Source organism: Rhododendron vialii, chromosome 4a, assembly GCF_030253575.1.
Source record: "Rhododendron vialii isolate Sample 1 chromosome 4a, ASM3025357v1".
NCBI lineage: Eukaryota > Viridiplantae > Streptophyta > Magnoliopsida > Ericales > Ericaceae > Rhododendron > Rhododendron vialii.
The window spans coordinates 35,821,684-35,839,951 of NC_080560.1; the positions used below are offsets into that span (position 1 = coordinate 35,821,684).

Below are 18,268 nucleotides of genomic sequence, written 5' to 3' on the forward strand. Positions count from 1 at the left end.
ATAAAAGTTTTCAAAAAATTATTTTCTATTTCTAATGACCTGTTTGTATTAGTTTGAAAACTATATTAAAAAAGTTGTTTTATGTGGTGACAATTTTTACTCCCTCCGTCCCTTTTTAAGTGTCCTGCTTCGTAATACCAACTTATTAAAAAGACATCATCATTACACATTTCACATCAATTTTTTCCTCCACTTTTCCTACTTACTCATCATCATTACACTTTTACTCACTAACTTTTCAAAATAAAATCTACTTTTAGGGACAAAATAGACAATACACCAACTTTTACCTCCTCTAACTTTACAAAATGGACACTTATTAAGGGACAGCCCAAAATGAAATACTGGACACAAAAAAAGGGACGAAGGGAGTAGTTTTTTATAAGTTGAAAAGGTGATGTGAAAGTTTTGATTATTTAATTTTGATCATGTCATTGTGGACATCTACATTGCTAACCTTAGTAACCTCTTAAATGAATAACTAAGTGATAATGTGGGAACTTTTGACTATCCATTTTTTATTATTCCACCGTGGATGCTCTAATAGGAAGTCTCATAAGAGTTGCTTTTCAGAGGAAAGTAAAAAATTTCATTGGATTTTTAGTTAAGAGATTGAAAAAGTGCAACCTGTGAGCAATTTTTCTAAATTCCTCTATGAGCAATTTTTTCAATTTTGTCTTTTTCCATCCAAACTTAACGCAGGGGGCATTTTCTTTCTTCTATAAACTAAACATACTAACTGTTAAAAAAAAAAAAAAACTAAACATACTAAAGCACATTTTCTTTACAAATTTATAGAGATGTTATTCTCCTCGTATATTTCAATTAAAATACTCCCTTTATTTTATCAGCAATTAAAATACTCCTTCAGTCCCAAAATCTTTGATCTTTTAGAAATGCGTGTCCTTTTAGATTACTTATATTTTTTCATTTATAAAAATTTATGTGATTTAGAAAACTTTGTTTAATAGAATTAACCAAAATCTACATCAATTAGGATTCATATTACATAGTTTTTAATATTCACACTGAAACATATAGGCAATTGAAAATGACGCACTATCTAAAAAGAGTGTTTAACATTTTGAGATGGAGGGAATACATTTTAGCATAAACATTTTGATTATTACCATTAGTCTGTAGTCCAATAGTATTGCGAAAAACACACCCTGAAATGTGGTGTTTACTCTAGTGATTAATTTATGTAGAATAATTTTCTGATTTTACCTTTATTCAATTTTTTTTTCATTTGTTAGTTTTACGCTAAACCTTTATGTGATATGGATGAGTAAAAACGAGAGGAATCGGAAAAGAAAAATATTTTAACTTTTACACAAGTATTTTGGAAAAAATATTCAAAGAAAAGCTCAAAAAATTATTTTTTGGATTTTTTTCTTGAATATTTTCCAAAATACTTGTTTAAAATTCACAATTATTTACTTTTCCGATTCTTCTCGTCTTTACTCACCTATATCACATAAAAAATTTAGCGTAAAAAAATGTATTACAGAGGTGAGATCTATACCAAAATCAGGTCGCTAAATTTAGCGTAAAACTAACAAATGCAAAAAATAAAATTTAAATAAGGACAAAACCAAAAAATTATGGTACATAAGTTAATCACTAGCGTGAATGAGGTTAGCAATTAAAAGAGGGATCATGTAAAAGTACTAAATTGCCCTTAACATGGAAAAGTTAATTCAATAGGTAAGGATAATCTTCACATTGATAAAACACACAAAAAGAAATTGCTGTTGGATACAAGGTGAAAACCATCTTCTACTGTTTTTAATTTTTTTTTGAAAAAAAAAAGTTGAGAAATTACGACTTTGGGGACATGAAAACCATCTTTTCTACTACTCTTCCAATTTGGACAGAGAAGAAGAAAAGAGGCGATGATGTCTCAGGTTGGTGTCTTTTCTCCAATCAGTCCCATGGACTCTTCCAATTTCCCAAAAGGTAATCTTCTCTCTCTACCTCCACACCCATCTCTGACTGTTTCCTTTCGTACTCATTCTCACTCTAGAAACCCTAGTTCTCCAAATACGAGTCCAGAAAACCGCCCACCACAGCCGAGAAAAAGGACCTCTGTTAACCCCAATGGACTCCGAGAAGCTCGCGAGTTTCCCAATCGGATCCCCCGAACGCGACCTTTTCCGCCCATTTTTAGTTTCACCACGGCGTTAGGGACTCTTGCGAAAAGGGGTCATTACACGGAGGCTCTCTCTCTTTTCGAAAAGTTGCGGTTACGAAGCGTTGGTGTAAATTTTTATACCTTGAACATCGCAATTAACTGTTACTGTCGCGTGAATCGAGTTGGTTTCGGGTTCTCTCTGCTAGGCAGCATCTTCAAACACGGTTTTAAACCGGATGTTGGCAGCTTTACCACGCTGTTAAGGGGACTTATTTTAGAAGATAACGTTCCCGAGGCCGTGGAGTTATTCGAGATGTTAATGAGGAGGAGAGAGATTGAGCCCAACGAGTTTATGTATGGGACAGTTATTAATGGGCTTTGCAAGAAGGGAAACACGGGAGCGGCTGTTAGGTTGCTTAGGATCATGGAAGAGGGAAGTTGTAAACCGAACATAGTTGTGTATAGCACAATCATCGACGGTCATTGCAAGAAGGGAATGGTGGATGATGCTTTGAACCTTTTTTACGAAATGAAAGAGAAAGGGGTTCAACCAAATGTTGTTACTTATAACTGTTTGATTAATGGTTTAAATAAGTCTGGCCGGTGGAAGGAAGCTAATGGAATGTTGGGAGAAATGTTGGATATTCGTATTTCTCCAGACATCATTACCTTCAGTGTCTTGGTCGATGCACTTACGAAGGAAGGGAAGTTAAAAGAGGCAGAGGAAGTAATTGAAAGCTTGATTCAAAGAGGCGTGAATCCTAATGTAATCACGTACAATTCTCTAATACATGGATATTGTTTGCAAGGCCAGATGGATGAGGCAATGAGAGTGATGAATACCATGGTGGATAGGGGTATTCAAGCTGACATTCATAGCTACAGCACTTTAATTGATGGATACTTCAAGAACATGAAAATAGATGAGGCTATGCATCTCTTTTCAGAAATGAATGAAAAATGCCTCCACCTAGATTTTGTTACGTATAACACTTTGATTCGTGGCTTATGTGATTTTGGCCGGTGGAAGGAGGTTACAAGAGTGTTTGGAGAAATGTTGGGTGCTGGTATTTCTCCAGATATTGAGACATTCAATATCTTTATTGATGGACTTACCAAGGCAGGGATGGTAAAAGAGGCAGAGGAAGTAATTGAAAGTATGATTCAAAGAGGTGTGGATCCTGATGTAATCTAATCTCATACAATACTTTAATGAAAGGATATCGTTTGCAAGGCCAAATGGACAAGGCAATGGGAGTGTTGAATACCATGGCGGATAGAGGCATTCAACCTGATGCCATTAGCTTCACCATTTTAAGAAATGGATATGGCAAGGACATGAAAATAGTCTAGGTGATGCATCGCTTTTTTGAAATAAGAGGAAAAGGCCTTCATCATGTTGTTCTTATTTATACCACCTTGATTCAAGGTGTATCTGTGAAGGTAAAATTCCATTCCTAAAATATGTAGTCATTATTATGTGATACTCTTTTTTGCTTTTGCCTTTTCGTTTCTTGGTAATTTTAAATTTCCAATGTGATTCTTTAACTTTCTGGATATCACCTTTTGGAGCTGAAACAATTGTGTTTTGTTTCCCGTTCTATCTTGAACACTGATAAACTCTGTTTTACATTTTATCTGTCCCTTCTGTGGAGAAACTTTAACTGTTTATCCTTGTTCTTTCTTCTCCCATTGCTGCCTTGAGGTGGTTCATAGACATCCATAGTTAAGCCTTTAGCTTGGACCAATACTTTCACAAAACACCGAGGCGAGTACTAGTAGATGAACCTTTTTAAGGCTTTTTCACCGCTTATACAAATAGGAAGAGAGATAGTTGAGGTCATCCCTAAGAATGACGAAATTTGAATTTTTTGGGAGATGTTTAAAACCCTTTCGTAATGCTTATCTATCACATGAGAACTGGTATTCATCTTCTAGTCTCTATACCTGTTTTGATTTGTGCATAACAGGGCTGGACCAGGTTTATGTAATGGGTACACACACGCATGTGAGCGCGTGCACACACACACATGTTGAGGTTTCAGCATGAAGATAATCTCAGTGGTATCTTTCAAATTCCTGCAGGAGTTCTAATATGGCATTGTGCACGAAGCTAAAGTTGTAAGGGAGGAGCACTGGATATTTAATTTGTAATCTGTTGTGGACTGTAGCTAATAGCAATATGCAGCATACTCACTTGCATCTTTTAATTCAGTTTTGGCCACATTGATAGAGCTTTAAATTGAGCACCTGTGGTTTTCATTTGTTCTTGTGATTTCTGTGAGAAAGAAAGAAATCTAAGCTTCCTGTTTATTATTGTGCAAAATGCTAATTTTTTGCAAAAAACGGTAAGTATATAACCTTTAGAAAATCTTCATGAATTTGTTTTCCATGTTTTTACTTTGTTTCAGTAGATATGCTCTGGTTCCTTTTTTTTGCGTAGTTGGAATCTGCGGAATAGAGTTGGGATATTGCAATGAAGGATTGTAGTATGAGGAATTGTAGTTGCAATTAAGGAATACTCGTCCTGCGGAGGAACCTATCTTTTTTCTCTTTTTATTTGTTAGAAACTTTTTAGGTTACTTTAAAAGATAAAAACCTGCTGCCAATCTTTCGAATCTGTAGCCGTTTGTCACTCTCCATTTCTACTAACTTTTTGACCAAAAAATTATTTTCCCTTTTATTTTGTGCTCACACTTGCTAAAAACGCTCGAAACGAAATTGAATAGATGTGGCTTTAGGCACGGGTATGCGGTAGTATTGTATTAATGGGTTTGAAGCTTATCAAAAAAAAAATAATAATGCATCTATTGAAGTAGCCAAGTTTGCCCTCTCTCTTGTGGAAACTGCTCCGTAGGAACTATGTTCCTTTCAAGACTAAAGGATAATTTTCAGGTACTTGTATTTCTCTTTGCTTATTAGTTATGGTGATCAATGCAGTATATAAAGTGTACTAAGTCCTTTCTGAAACATATGTGCAGTTCGTTATAGAAGTTCAATAACCCTGTTTGCATAGGTTATTGCTTGAGCCATAATAAAAATTCAAATAGGGATGGTTTTCTTATCAATCAGCTCTTGTATGTATTTTGTTTTTTCTTCGATCGGGATTATATGCGGATTAGATAGGAACAGGGATGAAACCAGGAATTTGACCACGCAAGGGCGATCATGCATGCGAGAAAAAAATATAAATACACATGCATAATCACGTAAATACATTAAAACTCAAAATAACATAAATACGTAAATCGGTTTATTTAATGAGATCGATCTTGATGTATGTGTCTTGTTTTTCTTTATTGTTCGTCTTTTTTTTCATTCATTACAACTGGACGAATTCAGTACATGGGGGCTTTCATGTTACTTGATTTTACCTGTCAAAAAACAAAGAATTAGAAGAAATCTAGAACAACACTTGGGACAATTGCTTGTAGAAATGGTCCTTTTTAGGTGAAATTTGGTGAGAAACCTCGACATACCTTATTTTCTCACCAATTCATATGGTCCAACAGGGCTCTTGGAGAAATGAGAAATACTCCGTGCTAGTTGATCTCTTAAGTTGTTCACAAGTTGTCTTCTTTCACTCAACCTGTACCGTCGTTTAATATATAGTTTAGTTCTTTTCTAATTGAACCATTTGTTGCTTGAAGTAAGATCCAAGCCGTCGATTACCGAGATGAACAGTCGGATTGGCTGCTCAGCACCGCTACCAAGCACCCCCGCTTGGCAGCATCTCCGGGTCCGCGACATTCTTAGCTTTCTGAAGTTGTAGAGAGGGTGATTTGTGAGTAAACTCCATACACTTCCTTTCATTTGGATTTTGGTTAATATCTATGTTGGTTCAAGCTAAAAGACCATGCATCATTTTGGGAAAGATTTCTATGACAGGAAACGATTCTTGTTAACAATGATAGGTGTCTCCTTTCGGGACGCATTGCATCCTGCTTGAAACCCAAGTACTCTTATTTTCCCTTCACGTAAATTTCAGATCAGGTGGGCTTGGAAAGGCTGAAGAACAAGGTTGAAAAGAACTCTTTTATCCCACACTTATGTCTATGGAGTAAAAATACGATGTCAGAATGCTGAGTTGGTCACAATGTTGAGTCGGTCACTCTTATATACTTATAATTGAATGATCTTATCCAATCCTCCCAGCTGCAATAACTTATAGCCTTATAGGAGTATTTGTGTATCTAAGGTAGCATTCTTGTAAACTTTTTTGTCCAATATTTTTTTTCAGTATTTTTTTTAATTTTTCATTACTTTTTGTTTTTAGCTTTTCGTTATAATTTTTAGGATTAATCATCTGTTTCAATGAAAGAAATCTGAAAAATATAGAAATATGGACCATTATTGAAACAAATTTATGTAAGACGACACTTTAAACAAAAAAGATAACTGTTTGATACTTTTTGTCTTCAATGATTTTTTTTTTTCTTTTGGTCATAATTTTTCCATTTTAGACTCCTCTGGTTGTGACGGATCATCAATCCAAAATGTATCAGGCAAGTTTAATAAAAATTAAAAAAAAATGAATAAAACACAAAAAAAAATTAAGTTTATAAAAATGCAAGAATGCATGAACCAAATTACTAAAAATTTAGAAAAAAAATGAATAAAATACACACAAAAATTAAGTTTACAAAAATGCATGAGCCAAATTACTCAAGTTGGAATATGTATTTGTTTGTTAAATTCAAGGTTGTTCAAGATTGATTTATTATGGCAAATGATTTTGGCACTCCAATTTTTTATGATGGCACTTCAAAATTTATCTTTTAGTGTGAAAATTATGCATAGCAAGATATACTAAAAAATAAATTTTAGAGTGCTATCGTCAAAAATTGGAGTAGCAAAATTATTTTCCTTTATTTCTTGGTTAGAAACACAAACTGATGATGCTAAAAGTGGATTTGACAATCCGAGAACACAGAAAAGCCTCTTGCAAAACAAGCCCAAATTGACCAGTGACCTGGTGGTCATGGACTCTCTAATGAGAGTTGAGTTTTGTTTACTCTCTACTTAAGTGATGAACAACATCATTCTTCCTAGAAATGGTATGAATCTCACCATAAAGTGATGTCATACTTATCAAAAAATGTATTACATGGGTGAGACTTATACAATTTCAATCAATAAGAGAGAAGGTAATATTCGCGATCTTTTAAGAAGGGTGAACAAAATTGTACTCCTCCAACGAAAACTAATTCTACAACCAACAATCTCTTTAAGAGAGGGTGAATATTACCCTCTATTTTATTGGTTGAAAATAGTGTAAATTCCATCCCAGTAATACACTTTTTGAAAAGTATCATGAGTAATTTCGCATAGATAGTATAGTAATATAGGTAAGGATAATATAGTAATTTCACGTGGTTAAAAACACAAAAAGAAATTACTGTTGGATACAAGGTGAAAGGTGAAAACCATCTTCTTTAAAAAAATCTACTACCGCAGAGAAGAAAATGGTGATAAGTTGAGAGATTGCAAAGAGGAGGACCCCGCACATTCCACAGAGAAGAAGAAAAGAGGAGATGATGCCTCAGTTTGGTGTCTCTTCTGCAATCAGTCCCATGGACTCTTCCAATTCCCCAAAAGGTAATCTTCTCTCTCTACCTCCACACCCATCTCTGACTGTTTCCTTTCGTATTCATTCTTACTCTAGAAACCCTAGTTCTCCAACTACGAGTCCAGAAAACCGCCCACCACAGCCGAGAAAAAAGACCTCTGTTCTTAATCCCAATGGACTCCAAGAAGCTCGCGAGTTTCTCAATCGGATCCCCCGAACCCAACCTTTTCCGCCCATTTTTAGTATCTCCAAGGCGTTGGGGACTCTTGTGAAAAGGCGTCATTACACGGAGGCTCTTTCTCATTTCGAAAAGTTGCAGTTACGAGGCGTTCGTGTAAATTTTTATACCTTGAACATCGCAATTAACTGTTACTGTAGCGTGAATCGAGTTGGTTTCGGGTTCTCTCTGTTAGGCGGCATCTTCAAACACGGTTTTAAACCGGATGTTGGCAGCTTTACCACGCTATTAAAGGGACTTATTTTAGAAGATAAAGTTCCCGAGGCCGTGGAGTTATTCGAGAAGTTAATGAGGAGGAGAGAGGTTGAGCCCAACGAGGTTATGTATGGTACAGTTATTAATGGGCTCTGCAAGAAGGGAAACATGGGAGCGGCTGTTAGGTTGCTTAGGATCATGGAAGAGGGAAGTTGTAAACCGAACATGGTTGTGTATAGCACAATCATCGACGGTCATTGCAAGAAGGGAATGGTGGATGATGCTTTGAAACTTTTTTATGAAATGAAAGAGAAAGGGGTTCAACCAAATGTTGTTACTTATAACTGTTTGATTGATGGTTTAAATAAGTCTGGCCGGTGGAAGGAAGCTAATGGAATTTTGGGAGAAATGTTAGATATTTGTATTTCTCCGAACATCATTACCTTCAGTGTCTTGGTCGATGCACTTACGAAGGAAGGGAAGGTAAAAGAGGCAGAGGAAGTAATTGAAAGCTTGATTCAAAGAGGCGTGAATCCTGATGTAATCACGTACAATTCTCTAATTCATGGATATTGTTTGCAAGGCCAAATGGATAAGGCAATGAGAGTGATGAATACCGTGGTGGATAGGGGCATTCAACTTGACATTCAGAGCTACAGCACTTTAATTAATGGATATTGCAAGAACATGAAAATAGATGAGGCTGTTAGGTGGCTTAGGATCATGGAAGAGGGAAGTTGTAAACCAAACATGGTTGTGTATAGCACAATCATCGACTGTCATTGCAAGAAGGGAATGGTGGATGATGCTTTGAACCTTTTTTACGAAATGAAAGAGAAAGGGGTTCACCCAGATGTTGTTACTTATAGCTCTTTGATTCATGGCTTAAATAAGTCTGGCCGGTGGAAGGAAGCCAATGGAATGTTGGGAGAAATGTTGGATAGTCGTATTTCTCCAGACATCATTACCTTCAGTGTCTTGGTCGATGAACTTACGAAGGAAGGGAAGGTAAAAGAGGCAGAAGAAGTAATTGAAAGCTTGATTCAAAGAGGCGTGAATCCTGATGTAACCACGTACAATTCTCTAATTCATGGATATTGTTTGCAAGGCCAGATGGATAAGGCAATGAGAGTGATGAATACCGTGGTGGATAGGGGCATTCAACTTGACATTCAGAGCTACAGCACTTTAATTAATGGATACTGCAAGAACCTTCAAATAGATGAGGCTGTTAGGTGGCTTAGGATCATGGAAGAGGGAAGTTGTAAACCGAACATGGTTGTCTATAGCACAATCATCGACGGTCATTGCAAGAAGGGAATGGTGGATGATGCTTTGAACCTTTTTTACGAAATGAAAGAGAAAGGGGTTCATCCAGATGTTGTTACTTATTGCTCTTTGATTCATGGTTTAATTAAGTCTGGCCGATGGAAGGAAGCCGATGGAATGTTGGGAGAAATGTTGGATAGTCGTATTTCTCTAGACATCATTACCTTCAATGTCTTGGTCGATGCACTTACGAAGGAAGGGAAGGTAAAAGAGGCAGAGGAAGTAATTGAAAGCTTGATTCAAAGAGGCGTGAATCCTGATGTAATCACGTACAATTCTCTAATTCATGGATATTGTTTGCAAGGCCAGATGGATAAGGCAATGAGAGTGATGAATACCATGGTGGATAGGGGCATTCAAGCTGACATTCAGAGCTACACCACTTTAATTAATGGATACTTCAAGAACATGAAAACAGATGAGGCTATGCATCTCTTTTCAGAAATGAATGAAAAGTGCCTCCCCCTAGATGTTGTTACGTATAACACTTTGATTCGTGGCTTATGTCATTTTGGCCGGTGGAAGGAGGTTACAAGAGTGTTTGGAGAAATGTTGGGTACTGGTATTTCTCCAGATATTGAGACATTCAATGTCTTTATTGATGGACTCACCGAGGCAGGGATGGTAAAAGAGGCAGAGGAAGTAATTGAAAGTATGATTCAAAGAGGTGTGGATCCTAATGTAATCTAATCTCATACAATACTTTAATGAAAGGATATCGTTTGCAAGGCCAAATGGATAAGGCAATGGGGGTGTTGAATACCATGGCGGATAGAGACATTCAACCTGATGCCATTGCTTCACCATTTTAAGAAATGGATATGGCAAGAACATGAAAATAGTCTAGGCGATGCATCGCTTTTTTGAAATGAGAGAAAAAGGCCTTCATCATGTTGTTCTTACTTATACCGCCTTGATTCAAGGTGTATCTGTGAAGATAAAGTTCCATTCCTAAAATATGTAGTCATTATTATGTGATACTCTTTTTTGCTTTTGCCTTTTCGTTTCTTGTTAATTTTAAATTTCCAATGTGATTCTTTAACTTTCTGCATATCACCTTTTGGAGCCGAAACAATTGTGTTTAATTTCCCGTTCTCTCTTGGACACTGATAGAATCTGTTTTCCATTTTCTGTCCTTTCTGTGGAGAAACCTCAACTGTTTATTCTTGGTCTTTCTTCTCCCATTGCTGCCTTGAGGTGGTTCATAGACATACATAGTTAAGCCTTTAGCTTGGACCGATACTTTCACAAGACACCGAGGCGAGTACTAGGAGATGAACCGTTCTAAGGCTTTTTCACCTCTTATCCAAATAGGAAGGGAGATAGTTGAGGTCATCCGTAAGAATGACGAAATTTGAATATTTTGGGAGATGTTTAAAACCCTTTTGTAATGCTTATCTATCACATGAGAACTGGTATTCATCTTCTAGTCTCTATACCTGTTTTGATTTGTACATAACAGGGCTGGACCAGGTTTATCTAATGGACACACGTGCGCACGCGCACTCAGACACACATGTTGAGGTTTCAGCATGAAGATAGTCTCGGTGGTATCTTTCAAATTCCTGCTGGAGTTGTAATATGGCATTCTGCGCGAAGCTAAAGTTGTAAGGGAGGAGCACTGGATATTTGATTTGCAATCAGAAAGCATACTCACTTGCGTCTTTTAATTCAGTTTTGGCACATTGATAGAGCTTTAATTTGTGCACCTGTGGTTTTCATTTTGATACGGTGCAGAGCATTTGTTCCTGTGATTTCTGTGAGAAAGAAAGAAATCTAAGCTTTCCATTTATTATTGGGCAAAATGCTACTTTGCAAAAATCGGTAAGTATATAACCTTTAGAAAATCTTCATGAATTTGTTTTCCGTGTTTTTACTTTGTTTCAGCAGATATGCTCGGGTTACTGTTTTTTGCGTAGTTGGAATCTGTGGAATAGAGTTGGGGTATTCCAATGAATGATTGTAGTACGAGGAATTGTAGTTGCAATTAAGGAATACTCGTCCCGCGGAGGAACCTATCATTTTTCTCTTTTTATTTGTTAGAAACTTTTTAGGTTACTTTAAAAGATAAAAACCTTTTGTCAATCTTTCGAATCTGTAGCCGTTTGTCACTCTCCATTTCTACTAACTTTTTGACCAAAAAATTATTTTCCATTTCATTTTGTGCCCACACTTGCTAAAAACGCTCGAAACAAAATTGAATAGATGTGGCTTTAGGCACAGGTATGTGGTAGTATTGTATTAATGGGTTTGAAGCTTATAAAAAAATAATAATAATGCGTCTATTGAAGTAGCCAAGTTTGCCCTCTAACTTGTGGAAACTACTCTGCAGTAACTATGTTCCTTTCAAGACTAAAGGATAATTTTCAGGTACTTGTATTTCTCTTTGCTTAGTAGTTATGGTGATCAATGCAGTATAAAGCATACTATGTCCTTTCTGAAACAGATGTGTAGTTCGTTATAGAAGTTCAATAACCCTGTTTGCATAGGTTATTGCCTGAGCTATAAAAATTCAAATTGGGATAGTTTTCTTATCAATCAGCTCTTGCATGTATTAGGTTTTTTCTTCGATTGGGATTATACGCAGATTAGATAGGAACAGGGACGGAGCCAATAATTTCACCACGCAGGGGCGACCATGCATGCGAGAAAAAATATAAATACACATGCATAATCAAGTAAATACATTAAAACTCAAAATAACATAAATACGTAAATCGGTTTAACTAATGGGATCGATCTTGATGTGTGTGTCTTGTTTTTCTTTATTGTTCATCTTCTCCTTTTTCTTTCATCACAACTTGACGAATTCGGTACTTGGGTTTTTATATTATTTGATTTTACCGGTCAAAAAATAAGAATTAGGAGAAGTCTAGAACAACAATTAGGACAATTGCCGGTAGAAAATGGTCCCTTTTTAGGTGAAATTTGGTGAGAAACCTCGACATACCTTTTTTTCTCACCAATTCATACGGTCCAATGGGGCTTTTGGAGAAATGAGAAATACTCCGTACTAGTTGATCTCTTAAGTTGTTCACAAGTTGTCTTCTTTCACTCCCCCTTTACCGTCGTTTAATATATAGTTCAGTTCTTTTCTAATTGAACCATCTGTTGCTTGAATTAAGATCCAAGTCGTTGATTGTCGACATGAACGGTCGGATCAGCTGCTCGGCACCGCTACCAAACACTCTTGCTTGGCAGCATCCCCGGATGCGGGACATTCTTAGCTTTCTGAAGTTGTAGAGAGGGTGATTTGTTAGTAAACTCCGTACTCTTCCTTTCATTTGGATTTTGGTTAATATCTATTATCTATGTTGGTTTAAGCTAAAAGACCATGCATCATTTTGGGAAAGATTTCTATGATAGAAAATGATTCTTGTAAACAATGAAATGATAAGTGTCTCCTTTCGGGACGCATTGCATCCTGCTTGAAACCCAAGTACTCTTATTTTCCCTTCACGTAATTTTCAGATCATATAGGCTTGGAAAGGCTGAAGAACAAGGTTTTAAAGAACTCTTTTATCCCGCACTTGTGTCTATGGAGTAAAAATGCGATGTCAGAATGCTGAGTTGGTCACAATGTTGAGTCGGTCATTTTTATGTACTTATAATTGAGTGATCTCATCCAATCCTCCCAGCTGCAATAACTTATAGGAGTATTTGTGTATCTTAGATAGCATTCTTGTAAACTTTTTTGTCCAAAAATTTTTTCAGTATTTTTTTAATTTTTCATTACTTTTTGTTTAACTTTTCGTTATAATTTTTAGGATTAATCATCTGTCTCGAAGAGAGAAATCTGAAAAATATAGAAATATGGACCATTGTTGAAACAAATTTATGTAAGACGACATTTTAGACAAAAAGACAAATGTTTGATACTTGGTCATAATTTTTCCTTTTTAGACTCCTTTGGTCGTGATGGATCATCAATCCAAAATATATCAGGCAAGTTTAATAAAAATTTAGAAAAAAAATGAATAAAATACGGAAAAAAAATTAAGTTTACAAAAATTGCAAGAATGCATGAACCAAATTACTAAAAATTTAGAATAAAATGAATAAAATACACAAAAAAACTAAGTTTACAAAAATGCATGAGCCAAATTACTCGAGTTGGAATATGTATTTGTTCGTTAAATTCAAGGTCGTTCAAGATTGATTTAGTATGGCAAATGATTTTGGCACTCTAATTTTTTACGATGGCACTCCAAAAATTATCTTTTAGTGTGAAAATTATACATAGCAAGGTACACTAAAAAATAAATTTTAGAGTGCCAAAATTATTTTCCTTTATTTATTAGTTAGAAACACAAAATGATGATACTAGTGGCCGTTCGGCAGTGGCTGTTCGGCTAAAGTCAAGTGGCTTATATTTTTGTCTTTATTCAAATTTTTTTCGTATATGTTAGTTTTTCGTCAATTTTTTGGGGATTATTGCTTCATCATGACGAAAGGAATCTAAAAAGTAAAAAATTATGATCGAAACCTAATATTTTTGAATAAAGACAAAAATAAGCCAATAAGTCAATTTTTTCGTCTTTATTCAAAACAAATGGATTTCGATCGTAATTTATTACTTTTTAGATTCCTCTTGTCATGAAGAAGCAATAATTCCTAAAAAATTGACAAAAAACTAACAAATGCGAAAAAAATTGAATAAGAATAAAAAAATAAGCCAAGTGACTTATTTAGCCGAACGGTCAAAAGTGGATTTGACAATCCGAGAACTCCGAAAAGCCTATTGCAAAACAAGTCCAAATTGACTGGTGACCTGGTTGGTCGTGGACTTTCCAGAGTTGAGTCTTGTTCCCTCTTTGTTTAAGAGGTGAGTAACATCATTTTTTTTATTGGTCGAAATAATATGAATTTCATTATAAAATGTTATCATACTTACCAAAAAGTGTATAACAGGAGTGAGACTTACACAATCTCAATCAATAAGAAGGAGAATAATGTTCACCATCTTTTAGGAGGGTGAACAAAATTACACTACTCCAACGATAACTAATTCTACTACCAACACACTCTTTAAGAGAGGGTGAATCTTACCGTCCCTCTTATCGGTTGAAATGATATAGATTCTATCACTGTAATACACTCTTTGATAAGCACGACGAGTAATTTCACATGGATAATATAGTAATATAGGTAAGGATAATATAGTAATTTCACATGGTTAAAAACACAAAAAGAAATTGCTGTTGGATACAAGGTGAAAACCATCTTCTTTAAAAAATTCTACTTCCACATAGAAGAAAATGGTGATAAGTTGAGAGATTGCAAAGAGGAGGACTCCGCACATTCCACAGAGAAGAAGAAAAGAGAAGATGATGTCTCAGGTTGGTGTCTCTTCTGCAATCAGTCCCATGCACTCTTCCAATTCCCCAAAAGGTAATCTTCTCTCTCTACCTCCACACCCATCTCTGACTGTTTCCTTTCGTACTCATTCTCACTCTAGAAACCCTAGTTCTCCAACTACGAGTCCAGAAAACCGCCCACCACAGCCGAGAAAAAAGACCTCTGTTCTTAACCCCAATGGACTCCAAGAAGCTCGCGAGTTTCTCAATCGGATCCCCCGAACCCGACCTTTTCCGCCCATTTTTAGTATCTCCACGGCGTTAGGGACTCTTGCGAAAAGGCGTCATTACACGGAGGCTCTTTCTCATTTCGAAAAGTTGCAGTTACGAGGCGTTCGTGTAAATTTTTATACCTTGAACATCGCAATTAACTGTTACTGTAGCGTGAATCGAGTTGGTTTCGGGTTCTCTCTGTTAGGCGGCATCTTCAAACACGGTTTTAAACCGGATGTTGGCAGCTTTACCACGCTGTTAAAGGGACTTATTTTAGAAGATAAAGTTCCCGAGGCCTTGGAGTTATTCGAGAAGTTAATGAAGAGGAGAGAGATTGAGCCCAACGAGGTTATGTATGGGACAGTTATTAATGGGCTCTGCAAGAAGGGAAACACGGGAGCGGCTGTTAGGTGGCTTAGGATCATGGAAGAGGGAAGTTGTAAACCGAACATAGTTGTGTATAACACAATCATCGATGGTCATTGCAAGAAGGGAATGGTGGATGATGCTTTGAACCTTTTTTACGAAATGAAAGAGAAAGGGGTTCACCCAGATGTTGTTACTTATAGCTCTTTGATTAATGGTTTAAATAAGTCTGGCCGGTGGAAGGAAGCTCATGGAATGTTGGGAGAAATGTTGGATATTCGTATTTCTCCAGACATCATTACCTTCAGTGTCTTGGTCGATGCACTTACGAAGGAAGGGAAGGTAAAAGAGGCAGAGGAAGTAATTGAAAGCCTGATTCAAAGAGGCGTGAATCCTAATGTAATCACATACAATTCTCTAATATATGGATATTGTTTGCAAGGCCAGATGAATGAGGCAATGAGAGTGATGAATACCATGGTGGATAGGGGCATTCAACTTAACATTCAGAACTACAGCACTTTAATTAATGGATATTGCAAGAACATGAAAATAGATGAGGCTGTTAGGTGGCTTAGGATCATGGAAGAGGGAAGTTGTAAACCGAACATGTTTGTGTATAACACAATCATTGATGGTCATTGCAAGAAGGGAATGGTGGATGATGCTTTGAAACTTTTTTATGAAATGAAAGAGAAAGGGGTTCAACCAAATGTTGTTACTTATAACTGTTTGATTGATGGTTTAAATAAGTCTGGCCGGTGGAAGGAAGCTAATGGAATTTTGGGAGAAATGTTAGATATTTGTATTTCTCCTACTGTAATCACATACAATTCTCTAATACATGGATATTGTTTGCAAGGCCAGATGGATGAGGCAATAAGAGTGATGAACACCATGGTGGATAGGGGCATTCAACTTGACATTCAGAACTACAGCACTTTAATTAATGGATATTGCAAGAACATGAAAATAGATGAGGCTGTTAGGTGGCTCAGGATCATGGATGAGGGAAGTTGTAAACCGGACATGGTTGTGTATAGCACAATCATCGACGGTCATTGCAAGAAGGGAATGGTGGATGATGCTTTGAACCTTTTTTACGAAATGAAAGAGAAAGGGGTTCACCCAGATGTTGTTACTTATAGCTCTTTGATTCATGGTTTAATTAAGTCTGGCCGGTGGAAGGAAGCCAATGGAATGTTGGGAGAAATGTTGGATAGTCGTATTTCTCCAGACATCGTTACCTTCAGTGTCTTGGTCGATGCACTTACGAAGGAAGGGAAGGTAAAAGAGGCAGAGGAAGTAATTGAAAGCTTGATTCAAAGAGGCGTGAATCCTAATGTAATCACGTACAATTCTCTAATACATGGATATTGTTTACAAGGCCAGATGGATAAGGCAATGAGAGTGATGAATACCATGGTGGATAGGGGCATTCAAGCTGACATTCAGAGCTACACCACTTTAATTAATGGATACTTCAAGAACATGAAAATAGATGAGGCTATGCATCTCTTTTTAGAAATGAATGAAAAATGCCTCCCCCTAGATGTTGTTACGTATGACACTTTGATTCGTGGCTTATGTCATTTTGGCCGGTGGAAGGAGGTTACAAGAGTGTTTAGAGAAATGTTGGGTACTGGTATTTCTCCAGATATTGAGACATTCCATGTCTTTATGGATGGACTTACCGAGGCAGGGATGGTAAAAGAGGCAGAGGAAGTAATTGAAAGTATGATTCAAAGAGGTGTGGATCCTGATGTAATCTAATCTAATCTAATCTCATACAATACTTTAATGACAGGATATCGTTTGCAAGGCCAAATGGATAAGGCAATGGGAGTGTTGAATACCATGGCGGATAGAGGCATTCAACCTGATGCCATTAACTTCACCATTTTAAGAAATGGATATGGCAAGAACATGAAAATAGTCTAGGCGATGCATCGCTTTTTTGAAATGAGAGAAAAGGGCCTTCATCATGTTGTTCTTACTTATACCGCCTTGATTCAGGGTGTATCTGTGAAGATAAAGTTCCATTCCTAAAATATGTAGTCATTATTATGTGATACTCTTTTTTGCTTTTGCCTTTTCATTTCTTGTTAATTTTAAATTTCCAATGTGATTCTTTAACTTTCTGCATATCACCTTTTGGAGCCAAAACAATTGTGTTTTTATTTCCCGTTCTCTCTTGGACACTGATAGACTCTATTTTCCATTTTATCTGTCCTCTCTGTGGAGAAACCTCAACTGTTTATTCTTGGTCTTTCTTCTCCCATTGCTGCCTTGAGGTGGTTCATAGACATCCATAGTTAAGCCTTTAGCTTGGACCAATACTTTCACAAAACACCGAGGCGAGTACTAGTAGATGAACCGTTCTAAGGCTTTTACACCGCTTATACAAATAGGAAGAGAGATAGTTGAGGTCATCCCTAAGAATGACGAAATTTGAATATTTTGGGAGATGTTTAAAACCCTTTCGTAATGCTTATCTATCACATGAGAACTGGTATTCATCTTCTAGTCTCTATACCTATTTTGATTTGTACATAACAGGGCTGGACCAGGTTTATCTATTGGACACACGTGCGCGTGCGCACTCAGACACACATGTTGAGGTTTCAGCATGAAGATAGTCTCAGTGGTATCTTTCAAATTCCCGCTGGAGTTGTAATATGGCATTCTGCGCGAAGCTAAAGTTTTAAGGGAGGAGCACTGGATATTTGATTTGCAATCAGAAAGCATACTCACTTGCGTCTTTTAATTCAGTTTTGGCACATTGATAGAGCTTTAAATTGTGCACCTGTGGTTTTCATTTTGATACGGTGCAGAGCATTTGTTCCTGTGATTTCTGTGAGAAAGAA

General features: G+C 36.6%; 2 protein-coding genes across 3 annotated transcripts; both read left to right on the forward strand.

The window, feature by feature from the left end:
- The first annotated feature begins 1,852 nt into the window (after positions 1-1,852).
- On the forward strand, positions 1,853-10,387 carry LOC131322190 (putative pentatricopeptide repeat-containing protein At1g12700, mitochondrial). 2 transcript variants are annotated; one of them, XM_058353428.1, is made up of 2 exons: positions 1,853-3,577; positions 4,220-4,460. In XM_058353428.1, exon 1 carries the CDS (start codon positions 1,896-1,898, stop codon positions 3,327-3,329), a length of 1,434 nt encoding a protein of 477 aa, XP_058209411.1. In that variant the 5' UTR covers positions 1,853-1,895; the 3' UTR covers positions 3,330-3,577; positions 4,220-4,460. The 2 variants fall into 2 exon arrangements, with proteins under 2 accessions (XP_058209411.1, XP_058209412.1); XM_058353429.1 differs by lacking the exon at positions 4,220-4,460 and adding an exon at positions 10,313-10,387 and having other exon boundaries at positions 1,876-3,487.
- LOC131323954 (protein Rf1, mitochondrial-like) lies at positions 7,573-17,587 on the forward strand. The gene is made up of 2 exons (XM_058355788.1): positions 7,573-9,878; positions 15,533-17,587. Exons 1-2 carry the CDS (start codon positions 7,708-7,710, stop codon positions 17,172-17,174), a joined length of 3,813 nt encoding a protein of 1,270 aa, XP_058211771.1. The 5' UTR covers positions 7,573-7,707; the 3' UTR covers positions 17,175-17,587.
- The last annotated feature ends 681 nt before the right edge of the window (positions 17,588-18,268 follow it).

Excerpts from the sequence above, each read along its gene's own strand:
- LOC131323954 (XM_058355788.1), top strand. The coding sequence starts at position 7,708 with ATGGACTCTTCCAATTCCCCAAAAGGTAATCTTCTCTCTCTACCTCCA. Across the intron at positions 9,879-15,532 it reads GGATACTTCAAGAACATGAA|GGTGGATGATGCTTTGAACC; the intron begins AACAGATGAGGC and ends CAAGAAGGGAAT.
- LOC131322190 (XM_058353428.1), top strand. The coding sequence starts at position 1,896 with ATGATGTCTCAGGTTGGTGTCTTTTCTCCAATCAGTCCCATGGACTCT.